Consider the following 17,303-nt stretch of genomic DNA (forward strand, 5'->3'; position numbering starts at 1 on the left):
TTTCCTTTTTTTTTTTTTACCTCTTATTTTAAAAACGAATATTCGAATATTCGCTTCGAATCAGTGCCGAATATCCGGAGCTCAAAAAACGCTATTCGGGCCAGCCCTAATTTACACACCATTTTACTTGACTTACTATCTTTATCTTTGACAGTGTTGTGTAAACTAAGATTATTCAAATTGATGTTTCATTTCATGATGTCTCTTAATATTAAACTCCTTAATTACAGCAACTTTTAGACTCATTTGCCCTTTTTCTGCGGAACAACTGCGCACTCTCTCCGCTTTTAGACTCTTTGGCCCATTTTTCTGCAGTACAACTAGGCACTCTCTCCGCTTTTAGACTCTTTGGCCCGTTTTTCTGTGCTAGAAATGCGCACTCTCTCCGCTTTTAGACTCTTTGGCCCGTTTTTCTGTGCTAGAAATGCGCACCCTCTCCGCTTTTAGACTCTTTGGCCCGTTTTTCTGCGCTAGAAATGCGCACCCTCTCCGCTTTTAGACTCTTTGGTCCGTTTTTCTGCGGTACAACTGGGCACTCTCTCTGCTTTTAGAATCTTTGGCCCGTTTTTCTTGCACTAGAAGGTGGCACTCTCTCCGCTTTTAGACTCTTTGGCCCATTTTTCTGTGCTAGAAATGCGCACTCTCTCCGCTTATAGACTCTTTGGCCCGATTTTTTGCACTAGAAATGCGCACTCTCTCCGCTTTCAGACTACTTGGCCCGTTTTTTGTGCTAGAAATGCGCACTCTCTCCGCTTTTAGACTCTTTGGACTATTTTTCTGCGCTAGAAATGCGCACTCTCTCCTCTTTTAGACTCTTTGGTCCGATTTTCTGCGCTAGAAATGCGCACCCTCTCCGCTTTTAGACTCTTTGGCCCATTTCTGACACCTAGCGTTCAAACTTTGAATCTCACATTATAAAAACCTGCTTAACAGCGGGCCAACTTTCATTCTATTTCAAAAATACCTCGCGGGCCGCTCCAAAAAAGGAAACGGGCCGCAAATGGCCCGCGGGCCGTAGTTTGGACACCCCTGTTTTAATGCTTCTGTAGATGTGTGTTACATTTACACTGCAAACTATATGTGCTTTTTTCCTACAAGGTAAATGAATAGTGAAGTGATCCAGACTATGTAGGAACACATAATGAATCATGTAGTAACTTAAAAAAAGTGTTAAACAAAACAAAATACTCTGATGCTGGTAGTGCTGTGCGATATGACGATAAATATCGTAGCCTATCGTTTCTACAGTAATTTCATCAATTATTCATGCAAATATATAAAGTAGGCTACGATGAAATGTATTGCCGTGGTCACTTTGCATAAACTCAATTTATATAAGTGATAATAAAGTAATCTTCACCAAAAAAAGCTTCAAAATGTGTTTTTTTGCGACGTGACGCTGCTTTATGTTATTTGACGGACACTTTAAAAAATGTTAATTGACTTTATTTTGATAACTCAATTTAAATACCTGTATAATTTTGAAAAATTTAGCTACTGCATCAACCTCATCTGTTTTTTTTATTTGATAAATATATGTTGCTGCACTAAAAGGTAGAAATTCTTATTTGTGAAAGTTGGGTTTAATGTCACTTTGAAATAAAGTTAGAAAAATGTAAGCAATGATATTATTTTGTCATATTTTTTGAAGAATAACTGAAAACATACTTAAATGTGATATCTATCTATATATATATATATATATATATATATATATATATATATATATATATATATATATATATATATATATATATATATCGTTATGGTCATATCAAAAAATCCATATCGTGATATATGATTTTTCATATATGCTGGTAACTCTAATGAATTTATCCTGTGCAACCGAGGAAACTCTTACTCTTACTTTCCTGGCGAGGTCCTGATGAGTGCCAGTTCCATCATCATAATGTTTTTGATGTTTAGTTTTTCTTTGGCGACTGCACTTGAGGATGCTTTTAAAGTTTTTAAATTTGACTTTCGTCAGGAGCTCTTGTGTAAATGTTAGTGTAGATGTTGGGGTAGATGTTGGCTTACATGTTGTGGAATATGTGTAAATGTTATTGTAGATATTGTTGGTGTAGACCAGGGGTGTCAAACTCATTTTGGCCGAGGGCCACATTGGCATATTGGCTGTCCTCCGAGGGCCAGATGTAACTTATAAATGTAATAAAATGTAACCAAATGTAATATATGTAAATGAATGTAATTACTCCTTAATGTTAAATAACTCTCAATATATTATTTATTCAATCAAATATTACAGTTGCATGGAAAAAATGTTTGCTTGTTGCTCTATTAACATAAATCCTTTTAATTTGTCATGTCATGAAATCCAAAAACTCCATCAATCAAGAACCAAACTATTCAAGTGAATAGAAATGACATCAAGTTATATTAACTTTGAAATTATTAACTGAAATAAGGCTTAATAAATATAAAATCAAATTGTGAGCTGTTAAGAACATAGCATTTCCTCAGATTTAGCAGTTCCTCATCCAACCACTAGTGGGAGCTGCAGCAGCAGCACCACAAGTCCGCAGTCTTTACTGAGTCAGAGCTACAGCCCAGCCACGGGCTACAGGGCTCAGCTCAGCCAGTCTGGAGCGTTTTTAAAATTTTTAAGTTCTTCTGTGTATGAAATAAAGATTTTTGTAACCGAATAATACAGCTCTCTACAGTTCATCTTTCAGCCCAATCACCTAACAGCAGCCGTTTAGAGCATGAGTCACTGCTGGGATTACATTATAAACAGGTCAGTTATCGCGCTGCTAACCTCAGGATGTTTATAACTACGGAGTTTAGTGGACACACCACGGCTGCAAGGTTAGACTGTTGAAGGCTACTGAAGACTATTAAAGGCTATTGGAGGTTATTGAAAGGGTTATTGAGGGCAGAAATCAGTAAAGGCTGGTTAGATAAGTGATTCACGTCCTCGTACTTTGCTGCGGTGAAACTGCGACTAGCGCTGTCCCAGTGATGTTTATTAACGTCATTAAAACAGATTTTGTCAGCTATTGTCTTATAAATATTTACACAGAACTTATATCTCTCCTAAAAAGCGTTTATTTTGGTCAGTAACACTCTTCGTAACACAAAAGGCATACCGGTCTTTCGCCTTGAAGCACAGCCGTCCGTCTGCATCAACTTCTCTTTTTCTGGACATTATGGGATAAACATTTATATGTCTCAATTCCACCCGCGAAGTTACACCTTCCCTCCGGCAGGGTTTCCACATCAATGACTACACTGCCGTGTAGTGGCAGTAAGCCGTAACTTTGCGGGTAATGCAATCGACAAGCATTGTGGGAAATGTATTTTTTGGTCAAAGAACGCTTCTGACTTATTTATTATAGACACTAAGATCTTACAAGCTCTCGCGGGCCACATAAAAAGACGTGGCGGGCCACATTTGGCCCGCGGGCCTTGTGTTTGACACATGTGGTGTAGACGATGGTGTAGGTGTTGGGGTAGGAGTTGTTGAATAAATGTTTGTGTAAATGTTGGGGTAGATAATGTTGTGGTAGATAATGTTGTGGTAGATATTGGGGATGATGTTGGGGAAGATGGTGTAGATGTCAGTGTGTAGAGGTTGGTTTAGATGATGTGTAAATGTTGGGGTTGATGATGCTGGTGTTGACAATGTCTGTAAAGGTTTGTGTCACTGTTAGTGTGTGTAGATGTTGTGTAGATGTTAGTGTGTAGATGCTGTGTAAATATTAGTAGTTGATGGTGTAGATGTTAGTGTGTAGATTTGGTGTACATGTTAGTGTGTAGACATTGTGTATATGTTGGTGTGTAGATGATGTTGATACAGAGGTTAGTCTGTAGACGTTGGTGTGTAGTTGTAGTGTAGATGTTAGTGTGTAGATGTTAGTGTGTAGATGTTAGTGTGTAGATGTTAGTGTGTAGACATTGTGTAGATGTTGGTGGTATAGATGCTAGTGTGTAGACATTGTGTAGATGTTGGTGGGTAGATGCTAGTGTGTAGACGTTGTGTAGATATTAGTGTGTAGATGATTGCGTAGATGCTGGTGTAGACACTAAGAGTGTAGATGTTATGTAGATGTTAGTATGAAGATGATGTTGGTGCGGATGTTGGAGTAGATGTTAGTGTGTAGACGTTGTGTATATATTGGTGTGTAGATATTGTTAATGTAGACATTGTGTAGGTGTTGTGTAGATGCTAGTGTGTAGACATTGCAGGTGTAGATGTCAGTGTGTAGACGTTGTGTAGATGTTAGAGTGTAGATGCTAGTGTGTAGACATTATGTAGATAGTGTGTAGACGTTGTGTAGATGTTAGAGTGTAGATGCTAGTGTGTAGACATTATGTAGATAGTGTGTAGATGATTGTGTAGATGTTTGGTTAGATGTTGGTGTAGATGTTAGAGTGCAGACGTGTGTAGACGCTGTGTAGATGATGTTGGTGTAGATGTGTAGATGTTAGTGTGTAGATGATGTTGGGGTAACCTTAGATGTTGTGTAGATGATTAGAGTGTAGATGTCAGTGTGTAGACATTGTGTAGATGTTTGTGTGTACATGATGATGTTGGGCTAGATGTTGGGGTAGATGTGTAGATGTTAAGAGTGTAGATCTTAGTGTGTAGATGATGTTGGGATAGATGTTGGGGTAGATGTTGTGCAGATGTTAGTATGTAGATATTAAGAGCGTAGACGTTGTAAAGATGTTACATTGTAAATGTCAGTATGTAGACGTTATTGGTGTAGATGTTAGATTGTAGCCATGGTGTAGATATTAATGTGTAGATGTTAGTGTGTAGATGATGTTCGGATAGATGTTGGGCTAGACGTTGTGAAGATGTTAATGTGTAGATGTTAGTGTGTAGATGATGCTCGGATAGGTGTTGGGGTTGACGTTGTGAAGATGTAAATGTGTAGATGTTAGTGTGTAGAGGATGTTGGGGTAGATGTTAGTGTATAGAAGATGTTGGTGTAGATGTTGTGTAGATGCTCTCTCACCGGTGAGTTTGGGGTCGGTCTTGCGGCGGGTCCGGTCTTTCCCCCGCAGCCGGGAGAAGGTGCGCTTCAGCAGGGGCTCAGCCATGCCTGGAGCCCCGGGTCCCCGGGGTCTGCGCTGTTTATCCGGAGCTCCGCGCGGGTTCTCGGGGTGTTTCTCCCGCTGTAAATGAGATAAAACCCCCGGAATCTCCTGGTTAAAGCGGTTAAACCGGTCTGTGCATGTCTGTATCCGCGGCTCTCAGCGTGTCCATCCCCGCGCGCCGCTCTCCGCTCCGGACAACTTTCACAGGAAACAAATTCCACGGATTCTTTCCCAAACTACCCTCTCTCCGCCCGCCGCTGCCTCTGACGGCGACCCCGGGGGATTATGGGAAATGTAGTCCTACTGCTAATTAGCTGTAGGCGGATGGAGGAGGTGCGTGGCAAAAAAAAATGACTTTTTAATGATCTATATTTCATTTACTGCACAGTAATTACATTTACTGCATATTTGTTTTATATATTTAGATTTGTAATTATATGTAGGTAGATAGATATACAGCTCTGGAAAAAAATAAGAGACCACTTAAAAACGATGAGTTAGAATATAATCAAGAGGAAGATGGATGATCACAAGCCATCAAACCACCAAGCTGAACTGCTTGAATTTTTGCACCAGGAGTAAAGGCATAAAGGCATGCAAAAGCAGTGTGTAAGACTGGTGGAGGAGAACAAGTTAAGATGCATTATTATTCATAAAAACCATGATTATTCCACAAATTGATTTCTGAACTCTTAAAATTTTATAATTATAAACTTGTTTTGCATTATTTGAGGTCTGAAAGGTTATTTCAGACATTTCTCATTTTCTGCAAATAAATGCTCTAAATGACAATATTTTTATTTTTGAGAGAAATGTTAATTTTACTCAAACATAAACCTATAAATAGCAAACAAATAGCAGAGAAACTGATTCAGAAACTGAAGTGGTCTCTTAATTTTTTCCAGAGCTGTATATAGATAGATAATACTGAAGTGATCCAGGCTATCAAGGAACACATCAGGAATTTTGTAGTAACTTAAGAGTCACCATCGAAAACTTTATGATGATGAAACTGGCACTCATCAGGGCCGCCCCTGGAAAGGAAGTGCAAGCGTTACCTGTCTGATGAACTTATATCTTGTACAACAAAGGTAACTCTTGCTCTACCTTTCCTGGTGTGGTCCCGATAGGTGCCAGTTCCATCCTAACATCTTAAAATTATTTTTAACTTAATTCTTTTGCATTTCTTAAAGTTAATTTTTATTTACTTAGATGAGTAGTTCTTGCTTCTCATAATCTGGATTAGAACATTAATTCAAATATTCACTATTCACTGTATACCTGTAACTCTACCTCTTCACTACTTTACTTTAACTGATGCTCTCAAACACTTTATTAAGAGACAAGAAATTCAAGTTTGTTTGACACTTTTTTGCTTTTCTTCATAGTTTGAAGGTCTTTTATATTATTCAATAATAGAAATTGGAATTTACAAAATTACTTTTGGTGAATTTCCCCGAATTAATACTATTTTTGAGTATAAATATCAGTTCAACATCTATTTTTTGAGCGCTAGACCAGAAAAATAGAATCAGAATGACGAGCTCTGGTCCTGTGAGCATGAACGAAGCCCTCCTGATTCATGAGTTTACTGGCTCGGGTGAAGAAGTTCCTGCTGACCACCAGAGGCTTTCTGAAGAACAGTGGATTCTGTTGTACCAGCAGAATCACATGTTCCAGTACCAGCAAAATGATGCAGCAGTGCGACATGTGACACAGCCTGTGATATAAATAATTCTCTCAATACGAGAAACTACTCTGCTTTCCCTATTCTCACAGACCGACACAGTGCAGAGACTGATGGAGCTCTCATCCAGATCTGTGCTAACATTGTCTTCCCTATATTGGAACAATTGCAACTCGGATTACTTGGTAGCTTACTTTACTTTTTCCCTAAACCTCCAACTCTAACTTCAACTCTAACTAACCAACTGTAAATCTACAGTTTACTGATCCTCACATTTACTTTGAGAGATAGAGAAGTAGAGAGAAAGAGAGAGCAAGAAATAGAGAAGTAGAATGGAAGAAAGAGCAAGAAATAGAGAAGTAGAGAGATAGAGAAGTAGAAGAGAGATAGAGAGAGAGAGAAGCAGAGAAGTAGAGAGAGAGAGAGAGTGTGAAATAGAGAAGTAGAGAGAAAAGGAGATTGAGAAAAGAATTAAAGAAGAGAAAGAAAGAGGAAGTAATAAAGAGAAGTAGAAAGAAAGAGAAAGCAAGAAATAGAGAAGTAAAGAAAAGAGAGAAGTAGTGAAAGAAAGAGTGAGAGATAGAGAAGTAAAGTGAAAAAGAGAGTGAGAAGTAGAGAAGTAAAGTGAAAGAGAGTGTGAAGTAGAGAGAAAGAAAGTGTGAAAAATGAGAAGTAGAGAGAAAGAGAGAGCAAGAAATAGAGAGAAAATGAGATTGAGAAAAGAAGTAAAGAAGAGAAAGAAAGAGGAAGTAATAAAGAGAAGTAGAAAGAAAGAGAAAGCAAGAAATAGAGAAGTAGAGAAAAGAGGGAAGTAGAGAGAAAGAGAGAGAGAAATAGAGAAGTAGAGTAAGAGAGTGAGAAGTAGAGAGAAAGAAAGTGTGAAAAAGAGAAGTAGAGAGAAAGAAAGAGTGTGAAATAGAGAGGTAGAGAGAAAGAAAGCGTGTGAAATAGAGAGGTAGAGAGAAAGAGAGCAAGAAACAGAGAAGTAGACTGGAAGAAAGAGCAAGAAATAGCGCAGTAGAGAGAAAGAGAGAGAAGTAGAGAGAACGAGAGAGACAGAAATAGAGAAGTAGAGAAAAAGAGAGAGAAGTAGAGAGAACGAGAGAGCAAGAAATAGAGAAGTAGAGAAAAAGAGAGAGAAGTAGAGAGAACGAGAGAGCAAAAAATAGAGAAAGAGAGAGAAGTAGAGAGAACGAGAGAGCAAGAAATAGAGAAGTAGAGAAAAAGAGAGAGAAGTAGAGAGAACGAGAGAGCAAGAAATAGAGAAGTAGAGAAAAGAGAGAGAAATAGAGGAGAGAGAAAGAGAGAGCAAAAAATAGAGAAGTTGAGAGAAATAGAGAAGTATAGAGAAATAGAGAACCAGAGAGAAAGAGAGAGCGAGAAATAGAGAAGTAGAGAGAAAAAGAGAGCGAGAAGTACAGAGCGAGAAATCAAGAAGATGTGAGAGAGCGAGAAATGGAAAAGTAGAGAGAAAGAGAGAGTGAGAAGTAGAGCGAGCGAGAAATATAGAAGCAGAGAGAGAGAGAGGAATAGAGAAGTAGAGAGAAAGAAAGAGCGTGAAGCAGAGAGAAAGAAAGAGTTTGAAATAGATAAGTAAAGAGAAAGAGAGCAAGAAATAGAGAAATACAGAAAAGTATAGAGAAACAAAGAGCAAGAAATAGAGTGAAAAAGAGAGCGAGAAATGGAGAAGTAGAGAGAAAGAGAGATCGAGAATGAGAGAGAGCAAGGCTAATCCCAGGGCTCCGACAGCTGATGGCAAGGTGCATGACCGGGATTCGAACCAGCAATCTGACGATAATTTTTCAACAGACAATGCTAAATTAAACGAAGTTGACCAGACAAAACAAATATCCAAAATATGTCTGTAGTAAAATAAAAGTAATGTTTGACGCAAAAAGAGCCTGAAGAGTTAATGCGGAAAAGTATATTGAGATACAGAAACTGCCTGAAATAGAAAAATACATGTTTTTTTTTGCAGGCAGAATGAATGTACAGCATATTCACACATGAAGTGAATGAATTTGACCAGGCAAAATACAAAGACCACTTAAAAATATGAGTTTTTTCTTTGATTTTACCAAATTGAAAACCTCTGGAATATAATCAAGAGAAACTGCTTAAAAGTTATGGAAAAGCAGTGTGTAAGACTGGTGGAGGAGAACATGATGCCAAGATGCATGAAAACTGTGAATAAAATCAGGGTTATTCCACCAAATATTGATCTTTTTTGGAATTTCAGCCTTTTCTAATTTTCTGCAAATAAATGCTATAAATGACAATATTTTTATATATTTTTTTATAAAATTTGGAATTTGGGAGAAATGTTGTCTGTAATTTGTAGAATAAAACAACAATGTTAATTTTTAGTCAAACATAAACCTATAAATAGCAAAACTGATTCAGAAACTGAAGTTATCTCTGCAATTGAATTAAAGTCTAATTAAATCTAGAAAACACTGTCTTTTTAATGTATTTTTCTATCTTTTGTATTGTTCTAATCTTGTACTGTTATGAGGTTGTAAAATGGATATATTTGTGTTGTACTGTTGCCTAATCCTGATTTATCTGATCTGCTGGGATGTTCATATATCATGGGCTGATGTTCAGCAGCTGTTTTGGACGTGTCTCTTTGTTTGGTGGATTTTTCAGCAGGACAATGTAAGATGCCACACCTCTCCTCCAGTGACAGAGTGGGCCGGCTGTGGTAACACTGTCACCAGCTTCACACCCCCTCAAAGATCTAGTGGGACTGTGTTGGGAAATGTGTGGAGAAGGAAAACCAGCAGTGAGGAATGTGCGGGAAGCCGTCATCAGATAAATCCAGATAAAATCCTACACAGGGAGTTTCTGTAAAACTAAAATAGTCATATATAATAATATATTGAATATAGATACTGCTACATTACAGTACCAGTCAAAGGTTTGGGCACACCTCTTCTCATTCGGTGTTTGTTTCTTTCTTTTTACATTTTTTTAACATTTTAAATTTAATATTGAAGACTATATTAAATCTATACATGAACACATGCAGAATTATTCTGTAAACAAAATCGTTAGAAAAATAAATCAGAATATGTTTTTTTAATGTTTTTTAAACTTTAATATGTTTTAAACTTGAGTATGTTTTTTAAATGTTTTTTAAACTTTAATATGTTTTATACTTGAGTATGTTTTTTAAATGTTTTTTTAAACTTTAATATGTTTTATACTTGAGTATGTTTTTTAATGTATTTTAAACTATAATATGTTTTATACTTTACGTTTATACTTTTTATACTTATTTTTTTAGGTAGCTGTTTTTTTTTTAATTATACTTTAATATGTTTAGTACTTTATGTTTATACTTTATTATTTTATGTAGCATGTTTTTTATATATTTTTAATGTTTTCTATACTTTAATAAGTTTTCATATTTTTTGTTTATACTTTTTATACTTAATTATTTGTAGCATGAGAATATTTTAATGTTTTTTAATGTTTTTTAAATGTTTTTACACTTTAATTTGTTTTATATTTTACTTTTATACTTTGAATGCTTTATAGTATATTATTTTATGTTGCATGTTTTTTTATGTTTCCTTAATGTTTTTTATACTTTAATTAGTTTTCATATTTTTGTTTATACTTTATATACTTAATTCTTTTATGTAGCATGAGAATATTTTTATGTTTTTTAATTTTTTTAATGTTTTTATACTTTAATTTGTTTTATACTTTACTTTTATACTTTTTATACTTTATACTATATATTTTTTTAATTGCATGTTTTTTATGTTTCTTTATGTTTTTATACTTTAATATGTGTTATATGTTTTATACTTTATACTTTATTCTTCTAAGTATCACATTTAGCTTTAAGGACAGATCTGCACACTCTTGGTATTTTAATCTCAGTGTCAGACACATGCATGACAAAAAAATAAATATAAAATACAATAAGCTTGGAACATATGATTTCTGTCTCATGAATATGATAAATAGTTTTGGGAACCAAAAGGTGCAGCATTGTGATAATGACCCTAATAATAATATTATAAATAATATTTTTATTTGACTGCTTTTAATTTTAGATTAAGCATTTTAATGGCTTTTGTTTTTATTAAAATATTTTTTATTTATTTGAATACATTTATTTATAAGAATTTCACAATAAAATTGTCCCACAATATTAACAATAATAGTGCAATTGAAATAAGATGAAAAAGAAAAAAAAAGGTCAATTAATAAAAATATGTAAATAAAATAAATCATTCATCAATAACAAGATAAACTAATTCAGCCTATAAGAGTTAGAACTTAAAATATTCATATCTATAGACATTAAGTACAAAAACACAGTACAAAGAGTTCACTTACATCCGGCACCTGAGTTGGTTAATTAAAAAATACGGAAAAAAACAAAGTAAAAAAAGAGCTATGTTATCAAACCTAGTCGTGTACATACAGGTTTTATTTAAGTTTCTTAATTAATTAGGTCAAGAAATTCAAGTAATTAACTCTTGATGAATTCAGCACAGCTGTTAACTGAAAGCCTCTAAAAAGCCTGAATTCCAGGTGACTCTACCTCATAAAGCTGACTGAGAAAATCCAGCAGAGATGTGCAAAACTGTCTAATCTAAGCAAGAGGTGTTACTTTGAAGAATATAAAATAAATATATAAAACATATTCTGGTTTATTTCACACATGCAGTTTCTGAGGCTGGTAACTCTATGTACAACAGACGCAACTCTTTCTCTTCCTTTTCTGGGGTGATCCTGATGAGTGCCAGTTTCACCATCATAACGTTTTTGGTCTTTTTTTATAGATCTAATGACCGTCATTTCTTAAAGTCTCCCCTCAGACCCTGAGCTCTGCGCTGCTACCTGAGGTGACCTCTGCAGTACCCATCATGCACTGTGCTTCCCATGACCTCTGGTGGTCAGAAGGAGGAACTGTGGCTATTTTAAACTGTGCTTCTCTGAGATCCTGGTTTGAGAAGATTCCCGGAGGAGAACGTCCACAGTGTGTGCTTATATTTACTGACTGTGGGAGAGTGAGACAGTGAGACAGTGAGACAGACACTACATTTAGCTTTTACAATTTCTCTTTTAAACCTAAAAATGGCATTATTTAAATGCAAAGGAACAGCATGGGAACTCCAACACCTGTTAAGGCCTGCCTTGTTTAAATAGCAACAGAGCTTCTGAATATATCTACACTGATGGGCGTGGTGGTCTGGAAATGAGGTGTGTTCAGGTATATTTCTGGTGTATTGCTATCTTGGCAGCAGAAAACACAAGTCTACCACTCACTGACTGAATGCAGCCTAGACAGACAACTACAACATACAACAGTCAGACGTTCATTGCTATCTTGACCCCTGCTTGTTTTACAAACATGAATACACAGCAGTGCACAAACCCAACTTTTTTTCCACCAACAATTAACAGAATACTAAATAAAATAACATTGCTGTTCCAGTAAAATTATAGTACGAAAAATACGATAATGTAAAATGTTTTGAGACATTTTGAGATGTTTACTTTGCTTTACAAAGAACACTTTAAAATCAACATCTGCCCATTCCCATATTTTACAGTATACAGCTCTGGAGAAAATTTTTTTTAAGAGACCGCAGTTTCTGAATCAGTTTCTCTGATTTTGCTATTTATAGGTTTTTGTTTGAGTAAAATCAACGCTGTTGTTTTATTCTATAAACTACAGACAATATTTCTCTCAAATTCCAAATAAAAATATTGTCATTTAGAGCATTTATTTACAGAAAATGAGAAATGGCTGAAATAACAAAAAAAGAGATGCAGAGCTTTCAGACCTCAAATAATGCAAAAAAAAAAAAAAGTTCATATTCATAAAGTTTTAAGAGTTCAGAAATCATCAATATTTGGTGGAATAACCCTGGTTTTTAATCACAGTTTTCATGGATCTTGGCATCATGTTCTCCTCCTCCACCAGTCTTACACACTGCTTTTGGATAACTTTATGCTGCTTTACTCCTGGTGCAAAAAATCAAGCAGTTCAGTTTGGTGGTTTGATGGCTTGTGATCATCCATCTTCCTCTTGATTATATTCCAGAGGTTTTCAATCAAAGAATCAAAGAAACTCATCATTTTTAAGTGGTATCTTATTTTTTTCCCCCCAGAGATGTATTTTATCACGGGCTACAGAATGCATTTATGCAACTTAGACAATATTAAATCTTCTTGAACATTCAAAATTATAAAATACTGTAACAAATAAGAAAAAGGAAATAAGGAAATGTCTTGAACACACACACACACACACAGTCTACAGTGTGTTTCTCTACTGAAATACTGTTAAGGGTTCCAGTTTTAGGGGCAGCCCGTCCTCTGTTCTCATGATAAGTTTATAAAGACGTTTGGGGCGTCTGGATCCCGGAAGAATCCTGAATCTTCTCAGAGTCAACGCCAGAACCACCCTCAGCTCCGCCAGAGCAAAACTCTGACCAATACAGTTCCTGTACAACAGAACACGGTATCACCATCATCACAGGGCTGTACTTCAGAGTTTATATGTGTGTGTATTGTGACTGAGTGTAATATTCAGAGTATCTGCAGGTATTTTAGGCTTTTTCATACCACTCAGAAACTAGCAAAACTAGCTCTACAACCTGAGTGCATCTCATATGTGTATATATGTGTGTTTATTTATTATGATTGAGGAAAGCTCACCTCGGTCCTGCAGAAAACGGAACAAAAGCGTAGGAGGAACGCTGCTTTGAGTTTTCAGGATCAAAACGCATCGGATCAAACACCTGCAGAGAACAGAGTAAAGAAGAGAAAATAAGAGAATTGAGGTATATAGAAAAGAGAAGAAAAGAGGATTGAGAAATAGAGAAGAGAAGAGAAGAGGATTGAGATATAGAGAAAAGGAGAAAAGAGAAGAAAAAAGAGGATTGAGATATAAAGAACAGAAATATAGAGAAAGAGAAATATTGAGAAGAAAATGGAAATATAGAAAGGACACCTATAGAGAAGAGAAGAGAAGAGAAGAGAGATATAGACAAAAAGAGATAATTAAGAGATAGAGAAATAAAATAAATGAATTTAGATATAGAGAAGAAGAGAGCAGAGAAAAGAAGAGAATAGAGACATAGAGAACAGAAAAGAGAAGAGAAGAGGATTGAGATATAGACAAGAGAAGAGAAGACAAAAGAAAAGAAAAGAAGAGAATTGAGACAGAGAAGAGAAAAGAGAAGAGAACTGAGACGTAGAGAATAAAAATATAGAGAAGAGAAGAGGATTCAGATATAGAAAAGAGATAAGAGAAGAGAAAGACAAGGATAGAATGGAGATATAGAGATGATAAGAGTAGAAAAGAGAAGAGAAGTGAGATATAGAGGAGACAAGAGAAGAAAAGAAAAGGAGTAGAGAAGAGAAGAGAATTGAGATAAAGAGAAGATAAGATAATCAAGACATTGAGAAGAGAAAATAGAGGAGGATTGAGATTAAGAGAAGAGACATAACGAAAAGAGAAATACAGAGAAGAGAATGAAAATATATAGAAAAGACATATAGAGAAGAGAAGAGAATTTAGATATATAGAAGAGAAGAGAAGAAAAGAGAAGAGAAGAGAAGAGATAGCAGTGTCTCTGCTCTGTCAAATTCGTACCTCTGGATTAGGCCAGATCTCAGGGTTATGGTGGGTGCCATAGATGCTGATCAGACAGATATTTCCTGTGGAGAAAAAATTATTTCATTCTGTCAGATGTTCAGATTTTCAAACTAGAGTTCCTCAGGTATGGTTTATTAAACTGTAAAGAACTCACTTTTATTAAAGTTATAAATGAAGTAAAAGCGATGAATTACCCTGTGGTATAGTGCATCCTCCAGGAACGCTCATATCTTGGGAGTAGTAGCGTGTTACTGTGGTCACTGGAGGGTGAAGCCTCAGACTTTCCTTAATGCACATCGTAGTGAAGGGTAGATTACTGAGATCCTCCCTACAGCCAATCAAAAACACATCAAATACAGAGGTCACAATCAGTTCGAACACAAACAAATTATATAAGCAATCATACAGGTGCATCTAAAAAAAAATTGGAATATCATTGAAAAGTTGCTATATTTTAGCAATTCAGTTCAGAATGTGAAACTCATATATAATATAGATGTATTAAACACAGAGTGATCTATTTTAAGTGTTTATTTCTTTTATTGTTGATGATTATGGTTTACAGCCAATGAAAACACAAAAATCAGTATCTCAGAAAATTAGAATATTATATAAGACCAATTGGTACTTTTGCTAATCAGTGTTGGCAGTGCGCCAAGTCCTGCTGAAAAATAAAATCTGCATCACCACTGTGGACCAACACCAGCAGATGACATGTCTCTCCAAACCATCACTGATTGGTGGAAACTTCACACTAGACCTCGAGCAGCTTGGACTGTGTGTCTCTCCACTCTTCCTCCAGACTCTGCTCCCTTGATTTACTTTAAATGAAATGTAAAATTTACTGATGATCAGTGATGGTTTGGAGAGACATGTCATCTGCTGGTGTTGATCCACTGTGTTTTATTATCAAGTCTAAAGTCAGTGCAGTTTTGTTTTCCCACAAAGTCTTACAGCACTTCATATCTTACAGCTTCCCTCTGCTACTGACAACTTTTATGGAGATGCGGATTTCATTTTCCAGCAGGACTTGGCACACTGCCCACTCTGCCAAAAGTACCAATTGGTCTTATATAATATTCTAATTTTCTGAGACTCTGATTTTTGAGTTTTCATTGGCTGTAAGCCATTATTATAATCAACAATAAAAGCAATAAACGCTTGAAATAGATCACTTTGTGTTTAATACATCTATATAATATATGAGTTTCACATTTTGAGTGTGGTCAGTTCTTATTGGGTAAGAAACTGATAAAATTACAGAGAAAGTAAGGTGGTGTAGATATTGCTCACCACGTCACTTCCTCTGTCTCTCGGCCGTTAAGTAGATCGTTAATCTCAGAACGGCAGCGTTCCTGGTCTTCCTGATGCGTGGCCAGATTATAAAACACCCAGGAGAGTGCACTCGCTGTCGTATCATGACCTGAAAGAGAACAGTTGATGCAGTTCAGTGATTTAATGAAATAATAAAAATAATGTTTTGTATATTTAGAATTTCTAATTTTCTGTTAAATTCGGGGACATATATCTGATGGAGAAGCAGCATGATCTACTGTACTCTCTCTCTCTCTCTCTCTCTCTCTCAGACTCCGGCTGCTGATGGAGAAGCAGCATGACCTACTGTACTCTCTCTCTCTCTCAGACTCCGGCTGCTGATGGAGAAGCAGCATGACCTACTGTACTCTCTCTCTCTCTCTCAGACTCCGGCTGCTGATGGAGAAGCAGCATGACCTACTGTACTCTCTCTCTCTCGGACTCCGGCTGCTGATGGAGAAGCATCATGACCTACTGTACAGTTTCAGTACAGTTTTTCATATTGACAGATGAATAATGCAGTGTAATGCTACGATTACACTAGATTTAAGCTAAATTTAGCTAATTTTACCTGCAAACATGAATGTATCTGCTTGTGCTTTGATCTCCTCATTGGACAGGCCTTCTCCATTCTCATCCTGCACAAATATCAATTTCACACATTTTAGTCTTTTCCCTTAAAACATGATCTGTGTTATCTGCATGTATCTATTATTTCCCAAATATTAAGTTTTTTTTACTTACATTTATGTCTACTGTGAAATGACACACTTTTGCTTATTTTACATATATGTATTATATAATTTTCTAAATTTTCTCCCATTTTTCTACAAGTTTAGCTGGGGCAATCGTCCCACCCATTCACCTCTCCCCCATCACTAGTGATGGCACAACACAAGGAGGGTGAAGACCAGCACATGCCTCCTCTGATACATGTGAAGGCAGACCCCGCCTCTTTTTGAACTGATGCTGTAGCATTGCCGAGTAGCATCACAGCGCTAACGCTCAGAGGAAAGCGCAGCGACTCGGTTCTGATACATCAGCTCACAGATGCAGCCTTGTGCTGATCAACATCACCCTAGGAGTGATGAGAGGAAAGAGAGAGTGCCATCTAATGTACCCACCCAGAGAGAGAGCAAAGCCAATTGTGCTCTTTCAGGGCTCTGGCTGCTGATTGCAAGCTGCATTACATTACATTACATTACATTACATTTGGCAGACGCTTTTGTCCAAAGCGACTTACATTACCAGGATTCGAACTGGCGATCTTTTAATCATAGTGTCAGTGCTTTGGATCTCTAGACCACTCGGCGCCCTTTATTTGTTTTAATCATTTTCGTACATTTAGTTGACATTTTGTAAATATTATGAAAGTGTGTAATTTGCATTTTGTCATCAGCTGCCAGAGCCCTGAGAGAGCACAATTAGCTTTGCTCTCTCTGGGTGAGTACAGAAGATGGCGATCTTTTCTTTCCTCTCATCACTCCTAGGGTGATGTGGATCAGCACAAGTTTGCGTCTGTGAGCTGATGTATCAGAACCGAGTCGCTGCGCTTTCCTCCGAGCTTTAGCGCTGTGATGCTGTGAGTCTGACTTCACATGTATC

General features: G+C 36.4%; 2 protein-coding genes across 4 annotated transcripts in view; both read right to left on the reverse strand.

Moving 5' to 3' along the window:
* The window catches only part of LOC103022747 (rho GTPase-activating protein SYDE1), a 53,545-nt gene extending 48,227 nt beyond the window's left edge, over positions 1-5,318 (reverse strand). For both annotated transcript variants that reach the window (XR_007424326.1, XM_022670307.2), the window contains exon 1: positions 4,983-5,318. Coding sequence is in view for 1 of the 2 variants with exons in the window: in XM_022670307.2 (XP_022526028.2) it covers positions 4,983-5,067 (85 nt within the window). In the remaining variant the exon portion in view is untranslated. The remainder of the gene's footprint in view (positions 1-4,982) is intronic.
* Positions 5,319-11,183: 5,865 nt separating this feature from the next.
* LOC103035198 (cytochrome P450 4F3) overlaps positions 11,184-17,303 on the reverse strand; it is a 50,430-nt gene continuing 44,310 nt past the window's right edge. For both annotated transcript variants that reach the window (XM_049464565.1, XM_049464564.1), the window contains exons 8-13: positions 16,270-16,336; positions 15,678-15,807; positions 14,579-14,712; positions 14,382-14,446; positions 13,442-13,524; positions 11,184-13,227 (exon numbers count right to left, since the gene is read on the reverse strand). In XM_049464565.1, coding sequence (XP_049320522.1) covers positions 13,053-13,227; positions 13,442-13,524; positions 14,382-14,446; positions 14,579-14,712; positions 15,678-15,807; positions 16,270-16,336 — 654 coding nt within the window. In that variant the 3' untranslated portion in view covers positions 11,184-13,052. The remainder of the gene's footprint in view (positions 13,228-13,441; positions 13,525-14,381; positions 14,447-14,578; positions 14,713-15,677; positions 15,808-16,269; positions 16,337-17,303) is intronic.

This window comes from Astyanax mexicanus, chromosome 15 (assembly GCF_023375975.1).
Source record: "Astyanax mexicanus isolate ESR-SI-001 chromosome 15, AstMex3_surface, whole genome shotgun sequence".
NCBI classification, from domain to species: Eukaryota; Metazoa; Chordata; class Actinopteri; order Characiformes; family Acestrorhamphidae; genus Astyanax; species Astyanax mexicanus.